Source organism: Lontra canadensis, unplaced genomic scaffold, assembly GCF_010015895.1.
Source record: "Lontra canadensis isolate GAN:19392208 unplaced genomic scaffold, GSC_riverotter_1.0 scaffold12, whole genome shotgun sequence".
Taxonomy (NCBI): domain Eukaryota; kingdom Metazoa; phylum Chordata; class Mammalia; order Carnivora; family Mustelidae; genus Lontra; species Lontra canadensis.
The window spans coordinates 29,252,754-29,277,702 of record NW_022631006.1 but is presented as its reverse complement, the minus strand read 5'-3'; the positions used below and the strand labels follow the sequence as shown (position 1 = coordinate 29,277,702).

At 40.9% G+C, this 24,949-nt stretch overlaps 1 protein-coding gene across 1 annotated transcript; it reads right to left on the bottom strand.

The window, feature by feature from the left end:
- Positions 1 to 3,371: 3,371 nt before the first annotated feature.
- On the bottom strand, positions 3,372 to 8,284 carry LOC116867473 (epididymal secretory protein E3-beta-like). The gene is made up of 2 exons (XM_032857098.1): positions 7,731 to 8,284; positions 3,372 to 3,467 (listed from the first exon to the last, which is right to left on the bottom strand). Exons 1-2 carry the CDS (start codon positions 8,172 to 8,174, stop codon positions 3,372 to 3,374), a joined length of 540 nt encoding a protein of 179 aa, XP_032712989.1. The 5' UTR covers positions 8,175 to 8,284.
- Positions 8,285 to 24,949: the final 16,665 nt, after the last annotated feature.

Here is a 24,949-nt window from a genome sequence, read left to right as displayed (position 1 = left end):
GACTAAAGTTTCCATAATGTTCCTTCTCACTCGGTGCAGGTTTTCCCATGATCTCTTCTGCCTTTTGTTTTCTTTTGTTGATTTCCATGGTTTCCATAGAGGAAAGAAGGAGGGGAGTGAGGGAAGTAGGGGACCATGATGCCAGGCCAGAGTTGGGGACACAAACAAAGAGCATTCCTTTCTGCTCTGCGTGTTTTGAAGGAAGACAATAGCCAAGAGGGCCAGGAAAGACCCAGGTCTCTTTATTTTTATAATCTTGGAACTTCTGCCAAGCTTTGTTGTATTTTGTTCACAGCAATAAAACACTTTCTGTTATATTGTAATGACCTTGAGTGTGTGTGTTTGGGATGTCTTTCACATCATTGCCAGCCTGGATCCATCTACATGGCATTTGCCAACAATATACTCAGGAGAACCATCTGGGCCTTAGCCAAACTTTGAGGTTATTCAGCAACCCAAGGCTTCTGCTACTTCCCTCACCACGGCATCCCTGGGACTTTGGAGCAAGAATGTGCTCCATCCCTTCAAACTCTGCTCAAGGCTTTTACATATTTCCCTTGAAACCATGGTCCATGCTTGTTTGGAGGTGATAAGTACACGTCATAGTATGTGCATAGTATTTCACACACAGGTTCTAACCCTGAAAACCGATACACTGTACATCTTTACTATTAGTTTCTGTATTTCATCAGATAGTGCATTAAATGTAAGTAGTAGTACTGATAATAATTCACTGTGGCTGTAGAGTCAATTCTCCCATGATCTATTGCGATGCATGAAGAGAAAGCATAGATCAAGGGGGAAAAAAAGCGCTGGGAATTGAAAACATCCTGCCCTCCTGAATACTGAAATATCACAGAAGTCATGCTGTTTTGGAAAAGGTAGTTGATTTAAACACTGAAGGACAGCGATTAAGGGTCTGGCTGGTGGTGGGGCACGTGGGTGTCTCAGTGGGTTAAGCTGTTAAACCTCTGCCATGGCCTCAGCTCATGATCTCTTGGTCACCTTGAGCCCCATTCTGCCTTCCTGCTCAGAGGAGAACCTGCTTCTCCCTCTTCTTCTACCTCTCCCACCCTCTTGGGTATCTGCTTTCTCCTCTGTGTCTCTCACATAAATAAAGGAAGTCACTTAAAAAAAAATTTGGCTGGGACTGAGAATTTAGGTCCTAGGTTCAGGGGAGGAAAAATAATTCTTCCTTACCATGTTAGGTTCTTGGCTGAAAACACCTACCCTTTAATAAAAAGTCAACTTAATAGGACAAAAACTATTTTAATATGTACATAATACTGGAGCACCACAGAAACATTATTCTTAAAAGCAAGTAGCCAAATGAGTCTTATGGACCATCCTGACTATGGAAAGGATCGTGGTCTAGGGCTTCAAAAGGGGGAAGGCAATTCAGAGGAAGGTGAGAGGAGAAAATATTTGGGAAACAATATTTGCCCTGCCAGGGAGATGACTCTCTCAGATGAAGGTGACCCATCTCATGGTTCAGTTCCCTGAACAGGCCTCTTTCTAATGTAAGTTTCCCCTACAAAAGAGCTACCTTTACTCTGCTTTTAGAACTTCTCCTCTGTACTTTCTCACAATAAACAGCTTAACACAATTCTTATGCCAAAAAGGAATATTTGGGGGTGGCCTATTCTGCTACCCCTCATACCTTTCCATTTCCTTGCCAACTACTAGCCTCACTGGGTTAACAGTCCAGTGTATGTCAAAGTGCTTTGTAGCCTGATCTGTCTTTGAGTAGCAGCCAAACATAATGCCTATCAGAAAGGCCCCATGGTGAAGTAGTTATGAGTGTGTCAGTTATCTGTGCTGCACAATGGTTCTTTCCAAACCAAGCGATTCCTTTAACAGCTGTGCTAGCTGGGCTCACCTTCCTTTATGCCACATCTTTATGTCAGGTCTTAGAAACAAAGACAGAAATATGAAAGTTTCAGGGTTCAGGAGCCTGGATTCTGAGGGTGCTAAATACTCAAGGCCCCTCTCAGTGGGAAGACATAAGAAGACCAGGACAACCTGGCACTTGAGAAAGTGGGTGCCCAGTAGGGAACTTCTCTCATGGGACTTGAGTCCTCCAATTTAGAGCAGCTTTCATTAGTATTGATTTTAGCAGCACGACATTTACATCAGAGTGTCAAAGTATTCAAGCCAAGTGCGGGGGGAGTGGACACAAGGATCTGTGTTCACATTTGGATAGGAACGAGTGTAGGAACATAGCATCATCCTCAGGGAAAGGGGTCTTCAGATGGCATGCATCAACCTGATCAGTAATCACAGTGTGCTTATGTACTCTATAAACATTACCTGGACATTTCAGCAGATTCTTGGAGAAAGTAACTTAGTAAAAGGCTGAATTTCCTTTCATCAAACCACTCCGGGGCACCTGGGTGGCTCAGTGGGTTAAGCCTCTGCCCTCCACCAGATCATGATCCCAGCATCCTGGAATCGAGCCCCGCATCAGGCTCTCTGCTCAGCAGCGAGCCTGCTTCATCTTCTCTCTCTGCCTGCCTCTCTGCCTACTTGTGATCTCTGTCAAATAAATAAATAATATCTTTAAAAAAAAACACTCAGTTACACTCTCTTACTCACCTAGTACTTGAATATGGTTATTTATATGTTAGGAAACTCACAGATTGAAGAAATTGTCGAAGGGAGTAAGAATGAGGATAACTTGGGGAAAATCTTTTATGCTCAGAAGTGTTAATTCTAAGTAAATCGGCAAGATCATGGTGGACTGTCAGGTTTGTGTTCCTTTCTGCATGCAATCATGTATAGGAGCAGAGTCCAGATAACTGACTAAATCCGATATTCATTTAGGTATATCCCTAAATCAGCTTCAATGATCTGACAGTCATTCTAGAAAGATACAACTGGGGCAAATCTTGGAAAGAAATTTAGCAAATGTTCCAGCAGCTCTCAACTCTGGTTTCGTATGAAATTCACCTGGGGAGTTTAAAAAAAAAACAGTATCAACGACTGTATCCCTGTGATAGAGTAGAAAATATGTGTGGATTTCTGCCTCTGATTCCTGGCACAGAGCCCCTGAAACCCTTGTAAATTCCTGAGTGATAAGAGCACTTGGAATATCTTTTGTTCTAAGAAAGAGACTTGTCTTTCTTTCTGACATGAGTCTCACAATTCTAGGAAGGAGCTAAAGCCCATGGAGGAGGAATGTGAGTTAAGATGACATTTCCTCTGACTGGCAGATCCCATGTTTCTGTTTCTTTTGTGCTTATGCAAAGAGAAACTGGTCTCTTCCCTCCTCCCTCCTGGAATATTTCTCCTCCATCTATGTGACCTGGACCTTCTGTCCATCGTCACAGCTCTACTATCCACAGCCCCCAGGCTTCTCTTCTTACCAGGTCTCAAGGCTGGAGCTCCTGCTGTGGACAGAGGCCATGGTTAGTCCCAGGCTCAGAGGCTTTTGTCTGCTGTTCCTCTGCCAGGTATGCCAGCATGGCCTGTGTGCAGCAGGGAAGGTTTCTGAGCCCTAGGAAAGAGGAAAGGGAAACCTAGGGCCTAGAAGATGCACTTCCTGGGCACAGTGTGGATGAGACCCACACTCTCCAATTCACTGTTTAAAGCCAGTATCCCTGCAGATGCAGGAAGTCCAAGCCTCCTTAAAAGAACAAAGGAGAAGTGATAACTTCCTCAAAGAATTGTGAGGAAATGATGAATTCCTGATATGGGTTGAGTGTTTTCTTCCCTGAAACTTTAACATTTTGAGCTCCATGATTTCAGTTTTTTAGGAGAAAACAAACCACAAACACAGAAGACTCCCCCAGTCCAGCTTGTCACCTGTGTTTCTGACTGCCTGGCTGTAAATCTGAGCTTCCCCAACTCTCTTGTTTGTTTCATTATTTTGCTAAAGTGGCACATGGAACTGGAGGAAACACTGATGGTTTATCAATTTCTTAAAGGATATGGTAAAGGAGGCAGATGGAGAGCCAGATAAAAAGATACCTAGGGTAAGGTGGAAGGGTCTTAGTGAAGAAGCTTCCTTCTTCATGGAGTTGGGGTGCATCATCACCCTCCCAATATAGACGATGTAGGAAAGATGTTAGGGTTTGAAGCCAATAGCTAAGAAAGAATTCTTGAGACATCTTTGGTGCAAAAAGATGGTTTTTTGAAAGCATGTGGACAGGACCCGAGGGCGGAAAGCTGTACAGAAAGTGGGTCATGAGGAAGTGGCCCATGACATAGCTTTAAGTTGGGAGGAAGAGAAGTATAGCATAAGTCTCTAAGGAATTTTGGAAGGAAGATGTCCAGGATATTGAGGAGGTTAGCTCTTGTTAGAAAAAGGTCATTTATTACTGTGTAATTGAACCCTAGTCACGAGAACCTTCAGATGTATATAGGTGAGCCATATGCTTGGGGAATGATTGCCAAGATATATCTTCCAGAGTAGAGACAAGGGTAGTTTCCAAGGGAATTTTTGGTGTGAAGGTAGGCTTTCAGGATCCTGGGTGGTTGGGATAATGACAAGCTAAGATTGCTTTTTGTCCTTAGTAAACTGTCAACATGTAAGCGGGTCAGTTCCCACATGAATGTCACTCTACCTGTTTCAAGGACTGGTCAATGGGTTGTAGGAAGTATGGAAATTTAAGTTTTCTTTTGTCTTTGTTTCCCACATCACTTGCATCATCACTAGAAATTCAGTCTTGGAGGATAATGTAGAGGAAGAAGCAGTCTTTTTCTTCCCTCCTTTCTTCTCAGTTATGGCCTTTATAACATAAGACAGATTAACAAAAGAAAAACGAACAAGCTTATTAACATGGTTATTTCATATATACAAGACAGAAATGCAGGGACTGGTGTGAAATATGCTGATGTGGGGGTCCAGGAGTGAATGATCAAGAAAGATCTCTTGAGGCATCTTTTGTACAAAAATGGTGGTTTTTAATTAAGGAATGTACTGGGACAGGACTCGTGGGCAGAAAGAGCTACACTGGGGTTGATTCTCTACTCTTAAGATGGGGTGGGGTTAGGGATAGTCAAGTCTCTAAGGAATTTGGAAGTAAGGGTTTTAGGGCATTGCAGGTCTAGCTGCTGTTAAGATGAGGTCATTTACAAGGGTGTAGTACATCTTGAGTTTTGAGACCCTTCACATGTCTGTCAGTGGGCCATAGGCTTGAGGGATGATTGCTCAAATATAGCCTGGGGTAGAGATAAAGGAGTTTCCAAAAGGATTTTTATATGTTAAAGGGCACTTAACAAGATCCAGGGGGTTGGGCTAATGTCAGGCTAAGGTTACCTTTTTCCTTTAGCAAAGTATTAACATTGAGGGAGCTGAGCTCTTTCAAGAAGGTCTCTCTGCCTGTTCCAAGTACTTGTCCATGGGCTGCATATTGTAAGGAAATTTAATTTTCTTTCTACATTTCCTTTGCCTTTGTTCTTCACATCAGGAAGACTCATTCAAAGAGGTGAGGAGACCTTGGGCTGACAGACCATCTTCAGCTGAAACAAAGGAAGAAACGTGTGGGGAAGGCAGGCTCTAGGAAGGTAACCAGGGAAAGTATAGGAAACAAAGGTAAGGTTTGTTAAGCAGAGTTAAGTCTGTGCCTTAAGAAGATTGGTAAGAGTTTCTTGTGTCTTAGAGGCATGTTTATCTTGTTACTAGGCTCAGGGAAACATCCTTAGGGATAGAGATTTTCTCTATGATGATAAATGTCCCTTATTTGTAAGTGGGTGATTTATAGGCTACTTTTAGAGCTTCTCCTTTGTCTTCTGTTTCTCAAAATAGTCAGCTCAAAATCATTTGGATGCCAAAGAGCCACCTTTTGGGGTGTTACATTCTGGTCTCCTAAAGGAAAGAGTCTGGTTGGCCTAACTTGAATCTCATGACCATCATTTGACTCATTAGAGGGGATTTGGAACCTTAGGATGACCCTACCAATACTGCACAGAAGTAGGGGAGGAAGAGTTCCCAAAAGGAAATGAATATGCAGCTATCCAAATGGGGTGAGGGGAGTGGATGTGGTAAAACCAGGAAACAGCACAAAGCTATTATATTAATTGTGTTTAAATCCATTTTCCTACCATATGGTATTCACTACCATCTTTTAACCCATTAATAAAAGGAATTTTTAGAGCTTCTAAAATGTATTGTGAGAATTTACTATGGGAGACCAGAACAGATGACTCTGGAATATAAGTATAGGCAACCAGAATAGAGTAACACAAACTATGCCACTACATTTGTTTTTGTTTTATTTGTTTTTCTGGGGTTCCTTTTCCATTTTTTGAGAGAGAGAGATAGTGTGTGAGAGTATGGCATAGGTGTCAGAGTGAGAGGGAGAGACAATCCCAAGTAAGCTCCACACTCATGACAGAGCTGGATGTGGAGCTCGATCTCATGACCCTGAGATCATGACCTGAGCCAAAACTCAGAGCCAACACTTAACAGACTGAGCCATCCAGGTGCCCCACAGCAGACATTTTGAGCTTTTATCAACTGAGAAAAACGATCAGTTTTCCTCATCTTTATATTGATTATTGATACAGAACAAGTGGTTTAACATTAATGTCTTGTGAGTTTGGTTACTAAAAATAATCATCTCCCCAGTATCTGCCCATTCCCAGGTTGTAAAGCTGTTCTTGAAAAATGATGACTAACCTAGATTCCTTGGCTACTCATGGGGCTAGATGTCTAGGACTAGGAATGCAGCCACCTAACTGAAAATGTTATGATCTTGGCCTTTTCTCCAAGTGTTTCAATACTGGAGTCATTCAACAATACAGGAGGCTAAAGAACACAGGGTACTTTAATGTTCCACATTTCTCCTCCCCATATCTGCTGGAGGCAAAATTGTATGAAGTGAAGGTTTATCCTTCTCTGTATCACTCTTCCCCATTTAGCAAACAGAATTCTCATGGAAATTACTTATTTGTGTCCTCAACATTTCCTTCTGCAATTTACTTCCTCTTTCCTCCAACAAAACTTAAATCTGAAGACCCATTTTTGAAGGTTACCTTTTAACATCCCATATCCACTCTTTACTTCTGCCTAGTGAAAATGGTTATTATCAGAAACCCCATTTTTGCCATTATCTTCTTTCTTTTCTGTTTCTTTTTTTTTAAATTAAATTATAATGTATTATTTTGGCCATTATCTTCTTTAGTTTATTATGCCTCGGGAAGCATAATGCCTTAACCTATCTAAAATGCTTGTGTTTCCTTAGAGACATGTTTAAGGAATGAGTCCAATGACACACATCTTCAGCCTACACTGTGCACCCATCATATCCAAGCACAATCTGTATCACACACCCTGGGACACCTCCACCAATCAAACACCATGTAACATATGTGAATGTCACACACATTGGAGTGACATAATTTATTTAGGGAAGGAAGACCATTCAGGTTTGGTCAGTGTAATGAGAGTCACTTTCAGGAACATGCCTGGTTCAGTAAAACAGAGAAGCCATATAGAGCCTAATCTTAAAAAACTGTAGGAGGAAATCAGATACATGAGGGCACAGGAGTAATCCAGGCAGAGAAACTGTGAGTGGTTTTGATAGGAAGAAAACATGTGATGATGCATAACTCTAAGTAGTTGGAAAACGTTGGCACATAAATGCAAAGGAAGGAGTAGCAAGGGCTGTTGATAGAGGCAGGATTTCCTGCTTGGGAAATATTGGACACTCTACTCGAACCTCTGAGTATGGGTAGACTGACTATTTTTTGATGTCTAACAACTGGATGTCCTCTATGCCATCGACATACCTGTTCATGCCACAGTGGAATTCAATGTAGCTGTAGCCACTGTGCTCTCTATAGCTCTTTTGGTTGCCCTCCTGGTAGCACTGGAGTATTTTGAAGGGATGCTGGGCCCATATGTATACATTTCTGTAACGGTCTCTCCACTTCCTGAGGCAAATATGCTCGATTTTGTGCCAAAAGGTATAGATGAAGATGTGATAGTTCCTGTCTTGTGGGCCTTCTCTTTCCCTCATGAGATCATTGCATTTGTAGTCGCTGAATTTCCAGCTCGTGCTCAGGTAGTGCTGTTTCATGAATTCCCTCCAAGAAAGGTTCTGGCTGTGTACAAGCAGCCCACCTAGGGGAAACAGCAGGGTCAAGAGAGGGCCTAGGACCTTTAGAGAGGATGCCATCTCAGTCACCAGAGCCACCTGTGGGTCTGCAGGGAAGAAAGAGGAAAGCATTATCTGAACACTGCCGTAAGAGTTGACCTGCACCTTAAAATTCCTTTCTTGCCAGTGTAGACACTGGCACCCAACTTTACCATTTTGTTCCCAGGCTTGAAGAGGATAAATCTCATTAGGTAGTTAAATTTATGAGAACTAAAAATACGTTAGAACCTGACTGAGACAAACACAAAAATGGTCCAAAATAGACAAAGTTTATTTTGAGAATTTCAAACACTTGCTGTCTGGCCTCTCTTCTACCCAAACAGAGGAACTCATCACCCTCTAGCTAACTCTGTCCAACAGTCCAGATCAATTCTCTGAAGTGTGTGGCTGTAAAAGAAAATGGCAATTTAAGCTTTGTGGCTGTGAAGTGGAAAGGGTTGTCACCACTTAAGTGAATGAAGAAGTTAGGTGAAGACTAGGGTGATTTTCCAAGCAACAAGGCTCTGGTTCTCTCAAACCCCAGGCTATAGTTACATTGACTCTGTAAAACGGTGTTTATCTGATCCTGCTTTCCTTAGAGTACTTCCCCAAAGCCTGTGTGAAATCTCTTATCACTTCTGACTACCCATGTACTACTCAGTGGCCATTTATCACTTTATCATAATTATAAATCTTCTTGATTTGGTTTCAGAATGCAATCATATAGGAACTCGAGTTTTGAAATACTGTTCTGATCAATCAAGTTCCAAGATTGGGACTGCCCTCACAAGAGCTACTCAGGTCAAAATGAGGGCATAGTGTTGTTTGTAAACAATAGGTTATTTATGATGAGGCATGCAGCTGGTCCTGTGGAATCTCTAACCTGGTTCTCAAGCCCTATGTCCACAAACGGGGTTAAGAACAGCTGCTTCAAAGACTTGTGAGCATCAAATGAGATATGTCAGTGAGAGCAATTCTGAGAATGGTGTAGGGACCCAGGACAGCCCACCCCAAAAGGTGTCCCAGTGGCATATTGATCATTGTGAATTGAATCTACATGGAAACAGACAGGGCAAGTATACTCAGACCCTCTTCTGTACCCCCCAAAGCAGAAATTGAATCTCTCCTGTGAATGGTACCCTCCTTGTACTAAGAAATAGAAAGACATTCTTAGGATCAGAGGTAGGGATTTTACTTATTTTTTTTATTTTTTAAGTAAGCTCTAGGCCAAATGTGGGGCTTCAACTCATAACCCTGAGATCAAGAGTCACGTGTTTCATTGAGCCAGCCAGACACCCAAGCAGTGATAGGGATTTTAAAGCCAAGAAGCTATAAAAATAAACTTCCTTGCTTTTTACTAATCTTCTACCTCAGCCCAGAATGTGCTTGGAATTCCTTACTAATTAGCACTCCCCAACATTTGTTTTGTCTATCTTGTCAATACCTCACAAATCTATTGTCTCATTGTTTAAAATGTCTAAAAAATACCTGCCTCCATCATTTCTTTGGGATCTCAATTTCATTTTGGGCCTCTATGTGCACATTATGAAACTTTGCTTTTTTTTCTCCTATTAAATCTGTCTGGTGTCAACTTAATCTTAAACTGGCTGAAAGAATCTTGAATGATAGAGAGAAATTTTTTTCGTCCTCTATCATGTGAAGTGCTATATCATGTACACAAGACAGAGTAGGCACATTCACTTCTGGGCCACCCTGTACCTGACCCAAAGGCCCTACCCAGGTTAGAAGACCAGGATTCAAACTGCTTCAATGTATTCTGCTTGGGAAGATTGGGGAGGAAGTGGGAATAGGGGTAGATGGGTTGAAGGGAGACACTGCTTCACTGGGATTGATACTGAGTTGAATTCAGGTCTTTGCTTCTTATAAAATTGGATCACTTTCCAACCTTAACTCTACCATCTAGTAGTAGATGGTTCAGTGAGACACTTTGCAGTGTTTCTGGGCCTTTTCTCTCAAGCATCCTTAGCACTGACCCTAACTCAACTCACCCAACACTCAGGTGTCACTAGTTGAGGAAAGCAATATGTGGGTCTGAAGAGCAGAGAGCCAGGAAGTCTGCAGCAGTGAAGAAAGGAATAGTAGTGAGAGGTGCAGCACTCCAACTGATTAGTAGCCTGTCAGGGGTGGGGCACAGCCTTCTCAGGTGAACCTGTTCTGTGTTTTCTCATCTAGAACACTTAAGTTCCCTCTGAGAATAGCCTCAAGCAAAGGTGTCCAATATCAAAGACTCCCTTCTGGGTACAGAAGAGTGACAAGGCTCTGGGGAGGGGTAACCTGGAGATGGGTAATCTGAACTTATCAGGAAATAATCAGAGATCTAGCTCCTAAAGTCACTTCCCTAAAATCTTCTGGGGAAAAGTCCCCAGATGACTAGGGGTTTGTGTCAATGAGAACTCCAGTGGAAAACAAACAAAGAAACCACAAACAACAAAAACAAAAAAACACCTCTGGTGTTGTGAACTGTGGAATCTTCATTGAGGGGGAAGAGTATATAGTCAAAGACACAATTTGTGGATGAAGTGGGATCCTTGTGTGTGTTTCCTATCAGTGCACCTAAGCCAGCTTGGTTGAGTTTCTCACAGGGCCACCTCACTTTTGTATAGTCATGAAGGGTAGCAGAGTTTTCCACTCCAAATGATACCTTTGGGCATAAGGATGATTTTGAGCTGGTGATTTTTAAGAAACACGAACACAGGAGAGGCTCTGAAACCAGAGTGGAAGTAAGCCTTTTTAAAGGAATATTTCCATTAATAAAGGAAATTTCCATTTGTATGTTTATCTCCCACTTAGTACCAGAAAGAGGAGCATCACTCTACAAATCACAAGAAACTCTTACCAATGAAAAGAAAGAAGACAGAATAAAGAAAAGAAAGAAAGAAAGAGAAAGAAAGAACGAAAGGAAGAGGAAAAAACTAAAGGAAGGAAGGAAGGGAGGATAAAGAAAGAAAGGGAAAAAACCTCTTATCAATGGAGAAGCCAAGGATTTAAATATACCTAACAAATATTACCATTGTTGGCTGGGTTTTTCCTGGTAACCTCCATAATTATCCACCCCACCCACATTCCAATGTCTTCCTTTTGTCCTTAGCTGAAGATGGCATTCAAGGTGATGCCTTGAGCCATTTGGGGACATTTTCCTCAGTTTTTCTGGATATCTCTAACATACATATGTACAGGAGATGTATGCTCTTTGTTTTTCTTTTCCCAATCTCTTTTTATTACAGTGGTAATAAAAGAAACTGGAAGGTGTCCACCAAAAATTGTAAGGAGACATACTTAAGCAAAAGTGTTTATTTGACATCAAGAATTATAATTTGGTGTTTACTGATCATACAACCCAAATACTGTCCAACTACAGAGCAAAAAAACAGGGGTTTGTGGACAGAAAAGAGGAATGCTTTTTTTTTTCTTTAAGATTTTATTTATTTACTTGAGAGAGAGAGAGAAGGAGCCCCTATGAATGGGGAGACAGGGAGAGGGAGAAGCAGAAAAACCACTGAGCAGGGAGCCAGACTTAGGTCTCCATCCCAGGACCCAAAGGCCGACTCTTTTTTTTTTCCTTTAATTAACAAATAAATTAATTTTTTTATATTTTATAAACACATAATATATTTTTATCCCCAGGGGTACAGGTCTGTGAATCACCAGGTTTACACACTTCACAGCACTCACCATAGCACATACCCTACCCAATGTCCATAACCCCATCCCTCTCTCCCAACCCCCTCCCCCCAGCAACCCTCAGTTTGTTCTGTGAGATTAAGAGTCACTTATGGTTTGTGTCCCTCCCAATCCCATCTTGTTTCATTTATTCTTCTCCTACCCCCTTAACCCCCCATGTTGCATCTCCACTTCCTCATATCAGGGAGATCATATGATAGTTGTCTTTCTCCGATTGACTTATTTCGCTAAGCAGGATACCCTCTAGTTCCATCCATGTCGTCGCAAATGGCAAGATTTCATTTCTTTTGATGGCTGCAGAGTATTCCATTGTGTATATATACCACATCTTCTTTATCCATGCATCTGTTGATGGACATCTAGGTTCTTTCCATAGTTTGGCTATTGTGGACATTGCTGCTATAAACATTCGGGTGCACGTACCCCTTCGGATCACTACGTTTGTATCTTTAGGGTAAATACCCAGTAGTGCAATTGCTGGGTCATAGGGTAGTTCTATTTTCAACATTTTGAGGAACCTCCATGCTGTTTTCCAGAGTGGTTGCACCAGCTTGCATTCCCACCAACAGTGTAGGAGGGTTCCCCTTTCTCCGCATCCTCGCCAGCATCTGTCATTTCCTGACGTTAATTTTAGTCATTCTAACTGGTGTGGGGTGATATCTCGTTGTGGTTTTGATTTGTATTTCCCTGATGCCGAGTGATATGGAGCACTTTTTCATGTGTCTGTTGGCCATCTGGATGTCTTCTTTGCAGAAATGTCTGTTCACGTCTTCTGCCCATTTCTTGATTGGATTATTTGTTCTTTGGGTGTTGAGTTTGCTAAGTTCTTTATAGATTTTGGACACTAGCCCTTTATCTGATTCATTTGCAAATATCTTCTCCCATTCTGTCAGTTGTCTTTTGGTTTTGGTTTTGTTAACTGTTTCTTTTGCTATGCAAAAGCTTTTGATCTTGATGAAATCCCAATAGTTCATTTTTGCCCTTGCTTCCCTTGCCTTTGGCGATGTTCCTAGGAAGATGTTGCTGCGGCTGAGGTCGAAGAGGTTGCTGCCTGTGTTCTCCTCAAGGATTTTGATGGATTCCTTTCTCACATTGAGGTCCTTCATCCATTTTGAGTCTATTTTCGTGTGTGGTGTAGGGAAATGGTCCAATTTCATTTTTCTGCATGTGGCTGTCCAATGTTCCCAACACCATTTATTGAAGAGGCTGTCTTTTTTCCACTGGACATTCTTTCCTGCTTTGTCGAATATTAGTTGACCATAGAGTTGAGGGTCTATTTCTGGGCTCTCTATTCTGTTCCATTGATCTATGTGTCTGTTTTTGTGCCAGTACCATGCTGTCTTGATGATGACAGCTTGGTAATAGAGCTTGAAGTCTGGAATTGTGATGCCACCGACTTTGGCTTTCTTTTTCAATATTCCTTTGGCTATTCGAGGTCTTTTCTTGTTCCATATAAATTTTAGGATTATCTGTTCCATTTCTTTGAAAAAAATGGATGGTATTTTGATAGGAATTGCATTAAATGTGTAGATTGCTTTAGGTAGCATAGACATTTTCACAATATTTATTCTTCCAATCCAGGAGCATGGAACATTTTTTCATTTCTTGTGTGTTCCTCAATTTCTTTCATGAGTACTTTATAGTTTTCTGTGTATAGATTCTTAGTCTCTTTGGTTAGGTTTATTCCTAGGTATCTTATAGTTTTGGGTGCAATTGTAAATGGGATTGACACCTTAATTTCTCTTTCATCTGTCTTCTTGTTGGTGTAGAGAAATGCAACTGATTTCTGTGCATTGATTTTATATCCTGACACTTTACTGAATTCCTGTACAAGTTCTAGCAGTTTTGGAGTGGAGTCTTTTGGGTTTTCCACAGATAGTATCATATCATCTGTGAAGAGTGATAGTTTGACTTCTTTTTTGCCGATTTGGATGCCTTTAATTTCCTTTTGTTGTCTGATTGCTGAGGCTAGGACTTCTAGTACTACGTTGAATAGCAGTGGTGATAATGGACATCCCTGCTGTGTTCCTGACCTTAGCAGAAAAGCTTTCAGTTTTTCTCCATTGAGAATGATATTTGCGGTGGGTTATTCATAGATGGCTTTGATAATATTGAGGTATGTGCCCTCTATCCCTACACTTTGAAGAGTTTTGATCAGGAAGGGATTCTGTACTTTGTCAAATGCTTTTTCAGCATCTATTGAGAGTATCATATGGTTCCTGTTCTTTCTTTTATTAATGTGTTGTATCACATTGATTGATTTGGGGATGTTGAACCAACCTTGCAGCCCTGGAATAAATCCCACTTGGTCGTGGTGAATAATCCTTTTAATGTACGGTTGAATCCTATTGGCTAGTATTTTGGTGAGAATTTTTGCATCTGTGTTCATCAAGGATATTGTTCTGTAGTTCTCTTTTTTGGTGGGATCCTTGTCTGGTTTGGGGATCAAGGTGATGCTGGCCTCATAAAATGAGTTTGGAAGTTTTCCTTCCATTTCTATTTTTTGGAACAGTTTCAGGAGAATAGGAATTAGTTCTTCTTTAAATGTTTGGTAGAATTCCCCTGGGAAGCTGTCTGACCCTGGGCTTTTGTTTGTTTGGAGATTTTTGATGACTGTTTCAATCTCCTTACTGGTTATGGGTCTGTTCAGGTTTTCTATTTCTTCCTGGTTCAGTTGTGGTAGTTTATATGTCTCTAGGAATGCATCCATTTCTTCCAGATTGTCAAATTTGTTGGCATGAGTTGCTCATAATATGTTCTTATAATTGTCTGTATTTCTTTGGTGTTCGTTGTGATCTCTCCTCTTTCATTCATGATTTTATTGATTTGGGTCCTTTCTCTTTTCTTTTTGATAAGTCTGGCCAGGGGTTTATCAATCTTATTAATTCTTTCAAAGAACCAGCTCCTAGTTTTGTTGATTTGTTCTATTGTTTTTTTGGTTTCTACTTCATTGATTTCTGCTCTGATCTTTATGATTTCTCTTCTCCTGCTGAGTTTAGGGTCCAGAGGCCGACTCTTAATTGAAAAACCAACCAGGCACTGTAAGGAGAATGCCTTTGTACATTATTTACAAAGAATGTTGATGGGTGTTGGTGCCAGAAAATTAATCTTGAATAAACATAATTTGTTGCTAAGGTGATCACAGTGCAAAGTCCAATAGATACTGTAGCAAGATGTAGGTGTTCTGTAGTCTTAGAGTCTTTAAGGTTTGGCCCAGTACAAACTTCATGAGGCCACCCAGTGAGGGTGTGTGTAAAAAGCCACCTTCATAATGACCTCTCTGCTCCATTCAAAGCCCCTTGACATAAGTAACTTAATTTATTTTTTGTTTTGGAGTAAACTCTACCCACATCCTAGGGCTCAAACTCATGACCAAAGATCATGAGTCATATGCTCTATGTACTGAGGCAGTCAGACAAACTACTGATGACTTTGTTGTCTTTCAGCTTTCACAGAGGGCAGAGGGCAATCATTCTTTTCTGTTTTTTAGTCAGAATGTTCAGTTTATACCCAGAACTTTTCTTCAAAGCATATTAGTAACAATGCCATTCTGGAGTATAGTCTCCTGATTCTCTCTTTGAATGGGAAATATGTCATCAGGATTAGAAAGAGAAATACTGGTATTTATAGAAACTCATTGGTGTTTCTATATAGAAACTCTGGTGCACCTCAAAACCCAGCTCAAGTCAAGCATTCCTTGAATAACAGGGACTTCTGTGCTGATATACTGAATGGGGGTTGTTTCATAAGCATGCCTTAAAGGCACTCCCATTTGTTGTGTCATTCCATAACGTCAGCTTTAGTCAATCATAAAGCAAAGTTAAATCAGAATTAGAAACCAGGTTCAGGATTCCAAACTCAATTGAATTTCACCATGTGATTCAACTTGGCTTCCTAGACAGCACACAGAGCAGGACACAAGACAAACTACAGCACAAAGCAGATAACAGAAGGATGTAGTAAGTTAACAAACCAAACTTGAAGTCAGTCTGTGGGTGTACAGTTGATATAAGGCCTTGGTCAGGTCTGGGTCAGCTCTGGGTAGTCACTGCTTCCTACGATCCAGCAGGGAAGGATCTTGGTTCAGTTTGGAGATCAACGGGCAGAATCTTTGGGGGCAGTTGCTTTTTTAAGTGGTCAGACATGGAGGGCTCAAGTCTGAAGAGTCTGAAGTTGTGCTGCCAAATCCTCCCCTTTCTGAAGGGATTGAATCTGTCTCAGGCCCCTGAAGGCCTCTTCTGGTTCTGCTCCTCATTAGTTCTAGGATGTCAGCAACACTGGCCCCAGGGATTATCTCCTAGCTGCAGTACCTTTAACTTCTTGTCATAGCTTGATCCAGGGTGCTTCTTGACACAGGGTCCCGCTTGACACGAGAGACTCCATTTTGCTCTCTACATGTTATCCTGTGATTCCTCTTGGAAAATTCTGTAAGGGCCATGCACGAATCAAATATATCTTAAAGCAGATAGCAGTTCTAGTTTGGTAACATAGCAAAAGACATATTTAGGTAATTCAATCAAGTGTTCAATAGAAATCAAACACAATCTATAAAATTCAGAACTTATCAGATAAAAATCATATCAAATCAAACAAGAGGGTACATTAAACTGAATCAAGCAAACTTAAGGAGGATTTCAAGGACTCCAACTCAAAGTCACATCTAATAAGAAGTAAATTAAGTCAAAAAGAAAAGACAAGTTAAGAGGTTGTCTAACAATTTATAAGGACTACCTTTTTTTAACCTGTCTCTTTGACTTAGCAAAATGTAAGCTGTATCCAGGGCCTGTTGAAAACTTCCTTGATTTTCTATCAATCCTAATTCTCCTTCTAAGGATCCATTAAATCCCTCTATATATGTAGTGGCTGTAGGGTTGTAAACTGGATGGTAAATCCATTGTAAGTCCCATAAATCACAGAGCTTTTTAACTGAGGCGGGTGTAAAATGAATTCCCTGATCACTTTCTACTATTCCTGGTGCTCCAAAGTGAGCTGCCTGTGACTCTAAACTCCTGTTGTTGCATGAGCTGAAGGGCTAGAGGCAACCATAGGTATCCCTAATCCTGTATACATGTCTATCATGTTCGTGGCATATTTCTGTTGATAGCTGTGATTTAGTGGTCCTACAAAAGTCTATTTGTATAGTGAAATTAGACGTGGTGGTCTTGTATGTGTCTGTTCATGAAGTGTACCTGCATTTATCAATCATCTGTTTACACGGGAGGCATCCTTGGAATACTTTTTTTATTTCCTGCCAGCTGACCTTAAGCTTTCCTTCAGGGAACCACTTATCTAAGGCATGTGTTCCTGTATGTCCTTTCTATGTATTTCCACAATTGTATGTGATGTTATTTGTCTTTCTGTTGTTTCCTTATTTCTGTGTTATTGGTTTCCCTGCCTTACCAATGTCAATGGTGTCACTTGAGGTCCCTCCCATTTTTCCATCCCTCTCTGTTTAATATTATCAGTGGCAAAGTGTGCCGCCATCCTTCTTATCCATCCTTAATTTTAATTTCAATATTTCCTTTTTTTTCTATTGTCTTAATGTTTCTTGTCAATGCACCAACCTCATTATTATATTTTGAGACGTCTGTTTTGTCTTTTATGTGCTGACATGTATGTAACATATGTTTAATTCTTTCTGAGGTTATATCTAATTCTTCCCGTTATTCTCTTGACCATAGTCTTTGCAATTTATTTTAAAATGGCAGAAAATTTTTTTTCCTAAGGAAAAGAAAATTTACTTATATTTGATGGGACTGCAGATGGAGAGGGAGAGAATCTCAAGCAGACTCCTGGCTAAGAAAAGAACCCCATGCAGGGCTCAATTCCACAACCCTGATATCATGGCCTGAGCTGATAACAAGAGTCCGAAGCTTCACCAGCCAAGCCACCTAAGTGCCCCTAAAATCTTTTCTTTTCCATTTTCTTGACCATAGGGCTATTTCATTTGGTACTGCCCATGAGTCAGTAAAAATATATATGGTGCTTGATTCTCCTCTATTGCTTTTCTTACAGCCAATAGTACTGCTATTAATTCTGCAAGTTGTGCCCATTGAGTCTTACCTTCTTCGCTGAGGAGCAGCTCGTCCTGAGGTCTCAGTGCTGCAGCTGTCCATTCTGTTTCTCCAGAGACTGTGGAGGTTGATCTGTCTGTAAACCAGGCATTTGGTAGACCTTAAGAGCAGGATGGGCCCCATTTCCCTAGGTTTTGAGTATGGATTTGCCCTTCCCTCAGAATGAATTCCCACAGTCTCCTTCAGTCTTATGTATCTCCTCAGTGAAGAGTTCTGGTTGTTCCTGGAAAGAGGTGTCCCTTCCTGGGATATACCATTTCCAAGTTAGTGATTTCAAATTAATTTGGATACCTGGTAGTTCTTCCAGGCTCAGTTTCATCCAATGGAGGAGCGGTAATTAGTGCACTATCATATCTTGTTTTCCCATTAGGGGCTCTGTACTTCTTAACCTTCATAGAGTCATCATATATATTTTTCAAATTAGGAATATTTATGTTCTGACTATGGGAACTCTGTAGTCCAAAATTCTATGAGTAGAAAATTAAGCTTATGTTCTTTCTTTGTTTATGAGACCATGTACCATATTCTCTACTCATTGATAATTCTGTTTGTAATGGTTTTCCTGGTGCTGGTTAGTGTATTGTTTGAAATATCTTAATGAAACCTTATAATGTATTTAAAACTTGTTGTTTTGTCCATTCAAAAACTATGCTTTTCTAGTTGTTTTGCATATGGGATTTAAAATTACACTGATGCATGCTATGGGTATCTCTATGATCCAAAAAAGCCTATAAGTCTCTGGGCCTCTGTTTTACTTTAGGTGATCCCATTACTTGTATTTTTACCTATTCCTTTGCTGCTAACTTCCTCCCTTCAGAAGACCATTGAATTCCTAGAAAATTGCAATGAGTGTCTGGGCCTGATTTTTTTTCATCATTAATAGCCGATCTCTATTCCCTTAAATGCTGTATTAACTTTTCCTTTTCTTATCTAAATCGCTCCTTATCATTATTAGTCATTATTAGGCCATCAGTATAGGATATTACTTGAGATTTCTACAATGATTGAGCTCCATATGAGGAGTCACCAGTCTACATCACGTATATGTTTTTGACAAAGATGTGTTCTAATCATCAGAAGCTCAGCTTGAGTGTATTCTCTACCTTCTGCTACTTCCACAGGTTTTCCTTGTCCATTACTATAATCTAATGTTTTGTTCCTTGTAATTATAGGTTTGCTGTCATAATCCCCATGCCAGGGTTTTATAGTCTCCTGGATCCTCAGGATGGCGATCCCAGGGTCTTAAGAGTTTAGCATCATCTTTTAAACTTAAATGATTCATTGATTTGGCCTTACTCATTACTTCATTAGCTAAATGAAGCTTTATTAGCTTCATTACTTTGCCGCTTTGCCTGTCCTGGTCTAGCTGTGAAATGGTTGCACCAGTAAGATGAGAACCTCTGTAATGGGCCCTCAGGAAACTAAGGGATTTACATTTCTAGGATCCTTCAGATCCATGATTACATTTCCCAAGGTCCTGGTCGTGAGTTTTTTCATAACTTCTAACTCCATGGGGGTACCATGGGTCTTCTATACAAAGTACAGCATCAGGCCTGTTGGTGTGTTACACCAAACATTTTAGGCATTTACCTAGGGTCCACATCTTTTCCTTTTTTGTAACCTAGCAGCTGCTATATACAATTTCTTAACTATGTACAGCTCTATTTCCCACTTATCCCTGGGATATTTGTACAGATTTTTCCACAAATTTTGTTCACATCTTTCTTCCAAGTTGTAGATTAGTTTGGTCAGTAGTGACCTGTATCATTGCAATGTCCCCAATGCTTTAAGTTTTTTAGCTTTCCAAGAGCCTTTCTGAGGCAATCCCCCTTGGTCGCAGCTTTGGCTAGTTTGAACTCATGTCCCACATGCAGAGGGGTAAGTCCCAGACCAGATTCTGCTGCCAACTGCTTCTTGCATAGAACTGGTCTTTGTTTCACCTGGCACTGCCTGAACCTTAAGATTTCACGCTCAGTGTGGCATTTGGAAAGTCTGTGTTCACACAAAATATTCCACAGTTTATTATTTTTGTATCTGTTATACTCCATTCAAGACTTTAGGAGTCTTTCTGATTCTACTAGGTTTCTAACACATGATGAGTGAAAGGCATGGAATCCTGATGACTATGCCAACCTCATGAACACACTCTGAAGACCCACACATGAGCTGTGTCTTTCCACAATGAAAGCTTTAGTCAATCATAAAGCAAAGTTAAATCACAATTATAAACTAGGTTCAGGGTTCCAAACTCAATTGCATTTCACCATGTGATTCACGTTGGCTTCTTACACAGCACACATACCAGGGCAGAAGACAAACCACAGCACAAAACAGATAAAAGAAGACTGTATGTAGTAAGTTAATGAACCAAACTCGAAGTCAGTGTGTGGGTGCACAGTTGAGATAAAGCCTCAGTCGTGTGCTGGTCTGCTCTGGGCACTCACTGCTTCCTACGATCCAGCAGGGAAAGATCTCAGTTTTGTTTGGAAATCAGTGGGGCAGAACCTTCAGGGGCAGTTGCCTTTTTATGTGGTCAGACATGGAGGGCTCAGGTCTGAAGATTCTGACATTGTGCTGCCAAATCCTCCCCTTTCTAAAGGGATTGAATCAGTCTCAGGTCCCTGCACACCTTCCCTGGTTCTGTTTCTTATTAGTTCTAGGATGTCAGCGACACTGGTCCCAGGGAATATCTCCTAGCTGCAGTACCTTTAACTACTGTGTCATGATGTGACACAGGCCCCTCTTTGACCCAGGGTCCCCCATTTGACATGAGAGACTCCATCTTGCTCTCTACAGGTTGTCTCAGATCACACTTCATAAATAGAACTGCCCTCTGGTATTTGGGGCTGAAGAAGGAGAGTATAAGGACAGGTATTCTGGTGTTTGGAGGACTTGAAAGATGACTTTTTTTCATTGTTTTGGTACAACTGTATCTCAAAACTGTAATAAAAGATAAATGTCTTCATGTGGAATATAATGTCTTAGGGTGTCTGAACCTGGAATCGATGGGCTTCCAAAGACTCCATGGAAGGAACTGATAGTTCCAGTCATGAACTGATATGGGGTATTAACCTCAAAAAATAAAACTGCCAGTTATTTTACCACCAAAAATGGGCCTATTCAGGAATAGCAGAGAATTGCAATCAAGGACAAGCAAGCTACAGCAGAAGTGTAGGCAAGTGCCTGAACAAAGAAGAGGAACACTTTTTTTCCAGAGGAAAGGAAGATGTTTGGAGGACTGTTATAAACAGAAAGTCCCCTGGAGTAACAGGGAGTTGGAAGTGTGGTAGTTTTGCTTTGGCTGGGTTGTGGCAGACTTGGTTGGCAGGACTGTTAAGGAGCAGGGTGGGGAAGGCTATCTTCCTACTGGGCTAGGGAAGTAGTTTGCCTTGCAAAGTAGTCTTGTCCTGTTGGATCTGTAATTGGTGCGTGATATGGCATGAGAGCACCCCTTGCTGGCCCCCACAGCCATTCAAAACCGGGTTTCCATGTATTAATTTTCACAGGGAGGGAAAAAATTAACATCTTTTTCACTAACCTGCCACTAGATTTAATAATTCCTTCAGTTCTGGGGGCACCTGACTGGCTTATTTGGGAGAGTATGCAAGTCTTGGTCATGGGGTGGTGAGTTTAAGGCCCACATTGGGTGTAGAAGTGACTTAAATAAATACAACTTAAAAAAAATGAGAGACTTCTTTCTGTTGGTAGTCTTTTTGGTTATTTCCCTATATTGCTACTGTTAAAATGCCTCAATCAACATAGGGTTGTGGATATCCCTTTGAGATCTTGATTTCAATTCCTTTCTATAGACCCCTTGAAGTGGGATTTCTGGATCATATGGTCGTTCGATATTTTTAAAGATTTGTATATTTATTGGGGGTGGGAGAGGGGCAGGACAAGAGAGTGAGAGAGAGGAAGAATCCCAAACAAACTCCCCAATGAGCATGGAGTTCAATATGGGGCTTGATTTCCCCACCCTGAGAACATGACCTGATCCAAAATCAAGAGTCAGACACTAAACTGACTGAACCACCCAGGTGTCCCAGTACTTCTATGTTTGCATTTTGGAGAAATCTCCATACTATTTTCCATAATATCTGCACCAATTTACATTCCCACCAATAGTGTACCAGGGTTCTCTTTTCTCTGTATCCTCACTGTCTTGTGTTAGCCTCAAGTATTAGAGAGTGATGCCACCAACTATGGCATGTACATTGCCCACACTATTCGTGGTCAGCCCCACAGATGTTTTCCCATCCAGAGCTGATCTTGTGGCTGGACTGGCCCTTGTGGCTCTTAGGGTGATTGCAAGATACACCTCAGCAACAACCCTCAGGGAACTTTGAAAAAATAAGGCTAATAAGCCTCATATATTCGGGAAGGTTCATGGCACAGCCAAAGCCACACAGCGAGATCTTGAGTAGAGAAAGAGTAAAAGTGCATAGACTTGGGGCTCTGCCTTTATTCGAGTCAAAGGTGGGATGCCCAAGATTTTGAGGTTTCACTTTTTATTGGTGAATTTAAAACATAAGAGTGTGAATGAACTCATGGGAAAGGAAAAGGGATGGGTCACACAAATGGTCAGTTATCTAGGTCACCCAGAGCCAAAGGGGGTGCATCAGGGGTGGGATGGCATCACTCCTTAGCTAGCTGTACAGCCAGCAATGTGTGTATTTGAGATGGATGTCTTTGAAAAAGATGCCTTGGCAATCAAAAGCTTCTTGTCAGGCACTTAATGCTACACTTACACCACTTCTTATCTTTTTTTTTTTTTAATGATAGCCATCCAATAAAAGATGTGTGGTGATATCTCATTGCAGTTTTGATTTGCATTTCCTTGATGATTAGTGATGGTGAATGGCTAAGAAACATATGGTATAAACACACAATGGAATGTTGTTCCTTAAAACAGAAGGAAATCCTGTGATTTTGGACAACATGGATGGACCTGGTGGACATTATGTTGAGTGAAATAAAGTCTTAGTTAAAGACAAGTACTGTCTGATCTCACTTATATGTGGAATCTATAATAGTCAGACTCATAGAAGCAGAGTTCAGTGGTGGTTACTAGGGGCTTGGAAGGTAGGAGACATGGGGAAATGTTGGCCAAATTTCAGTTTAGCAACTGAATAAATTCTGGAGATCTGATGTATAGCATAGTGACTGTAGTCATGTTAAAACTCAAAGTGGAGTTCCTTGTGCTAAGCCCCACATTACCAAATTGAGACTCAACTCCAGTTTTGACTCTCCCAGAAACTGGGATCTGCTTGTTCAGCACTAGTTAGCTAATCTGCCTGATAGATCCCTGCCATTCCCTAAAGGAAAATAACTTTGCAAAACCAGACCTGCTTTTTTGCCCAGTGTATCATTGCTGTTCCTGCTTCCTCCTGCCTATAAACATCTTTCATTCTGTACAGCTCCTTGGAGCTTCTTTCTCTCTGCTAGATTGGATGCTGCCTGATCCATGACACTGAATAAAGCCAATAAGCTCTTAAAAATTTACTCAGTTAAGAAGTCTCTAGCTGGTTCAGTCAGAGGAGTGTGTGATTCGTGATTACTGGATTGTGGTTTTGAGCACCACTTGGGTGTAGAGATTACTAAAAGTAAATAAACGTAAAGAAACCCGAAAGTTATTTTTTAAAAATTTATTCATTAAGTATTTTTTACAGTGGCAATATACTACTATACATTTGAAATTTGTTAACAGGGTAAATCCTAATTATTCTTACAACACACATGAAGGAATCCCTATGGGAGGTGATAAATTTGTTAGTGAGTCTGATTTTAGGGAGAATTTCATAATGTAAAAGTATACCAAGTTAATTTTTTAAAAAGATTTCTTTCTGTATCTGCTGTAACTCAAATGATTTTAGTGTAGTCTTTACATACACACACACACACACACACACACACACACAGACACACAGATACACACACACACCCTTCCTTTCCTTAGCAGCCAGCATCTGCAAATAACGCTGTTCCCAGTTTGTTTAAAAGAGTCAAAGGTAGAAGGAAGGGGCATGGGAATTGAGAAAGATCATTCTCTCTGGAGTAAATGAGATAAGGGGTTCTGTGTCGTGGTCGTGGGTGTGCTGGGCATTAGTCTTTGACCAGAGTATATGAGGATAGTAAGGTGTGTGCATGCTTATAAACTGCAGAGGGTAAGAGGAAAAAAAGTACCCCCCCCAAGAACCTTAGCACAGCCTTCTCAGATAACTGCAGATTAAGTCCTTTATTATAAGGAAAATATGAAAGATGTTTCCATCAGGAAGAGTGAATGTGTCTTAAATGATGTCATATATTTCCATTATTCTGACTTACTAGAGGGAATCAAAAGTCTGGGAAGAGAGAAAGTAAATCTCTTGTATCATTACATGATACTGTTAGACCAGCACAACAAGGAGCCAGATTATCCAGATAGGGCTCTCATTTTGCTGTATGCATTTCCAAATTTCTTTTCTTTTTTTTTTTAAGATTTTATTAATTTACTTGACAGAGAGAGATCACAAGTAGGCAGAGAGACAGGCAGAGAGAGAGAGGGAGAAGCAGGCTCCCCGCTGAGCAGAGAGCCCGATGCGGGGCTCGATCCCAGGACCCTGGGATCATGACCTGAGCCGAAGGCAGAGGCTTAACCCACTGAGCCACCCAGGCGCCCCATTTCCAAATTTCTAATGCTTCTCCCAACATTTGAAATTTGGGAATGACCAAAGCAGTTACTTTCAAAACTCTCCTTGTGATGAAGTGGAAAAGAACCTGGATTAGGAGCCGGTTCAACTGGATTTTTGTATCAGCTTTCCCACTATTTATCTGACAGTCAGATGACATAAATCTACTAAAAAGTGAACAAGATCAATATGAGGAAAACTACAAAACTCTGCTGAAAGAAACAAAGAAAGTCTAAATACATGAGGAGATCTTTGTTCATGTGGAAGGAAACCAGACCATGTCACCCCAAATTATGGCTCTTTGAGACAAAAATTTGTTGGCACTAAAGACACTCAAGAATCAAAATGCGGAAAGGCTCTCCTTTTTGCCTAAAGGCAGGAAAAAAGGGCGTCTGGGTTGCTTGGTTGGTTGGGCGTCTGCATT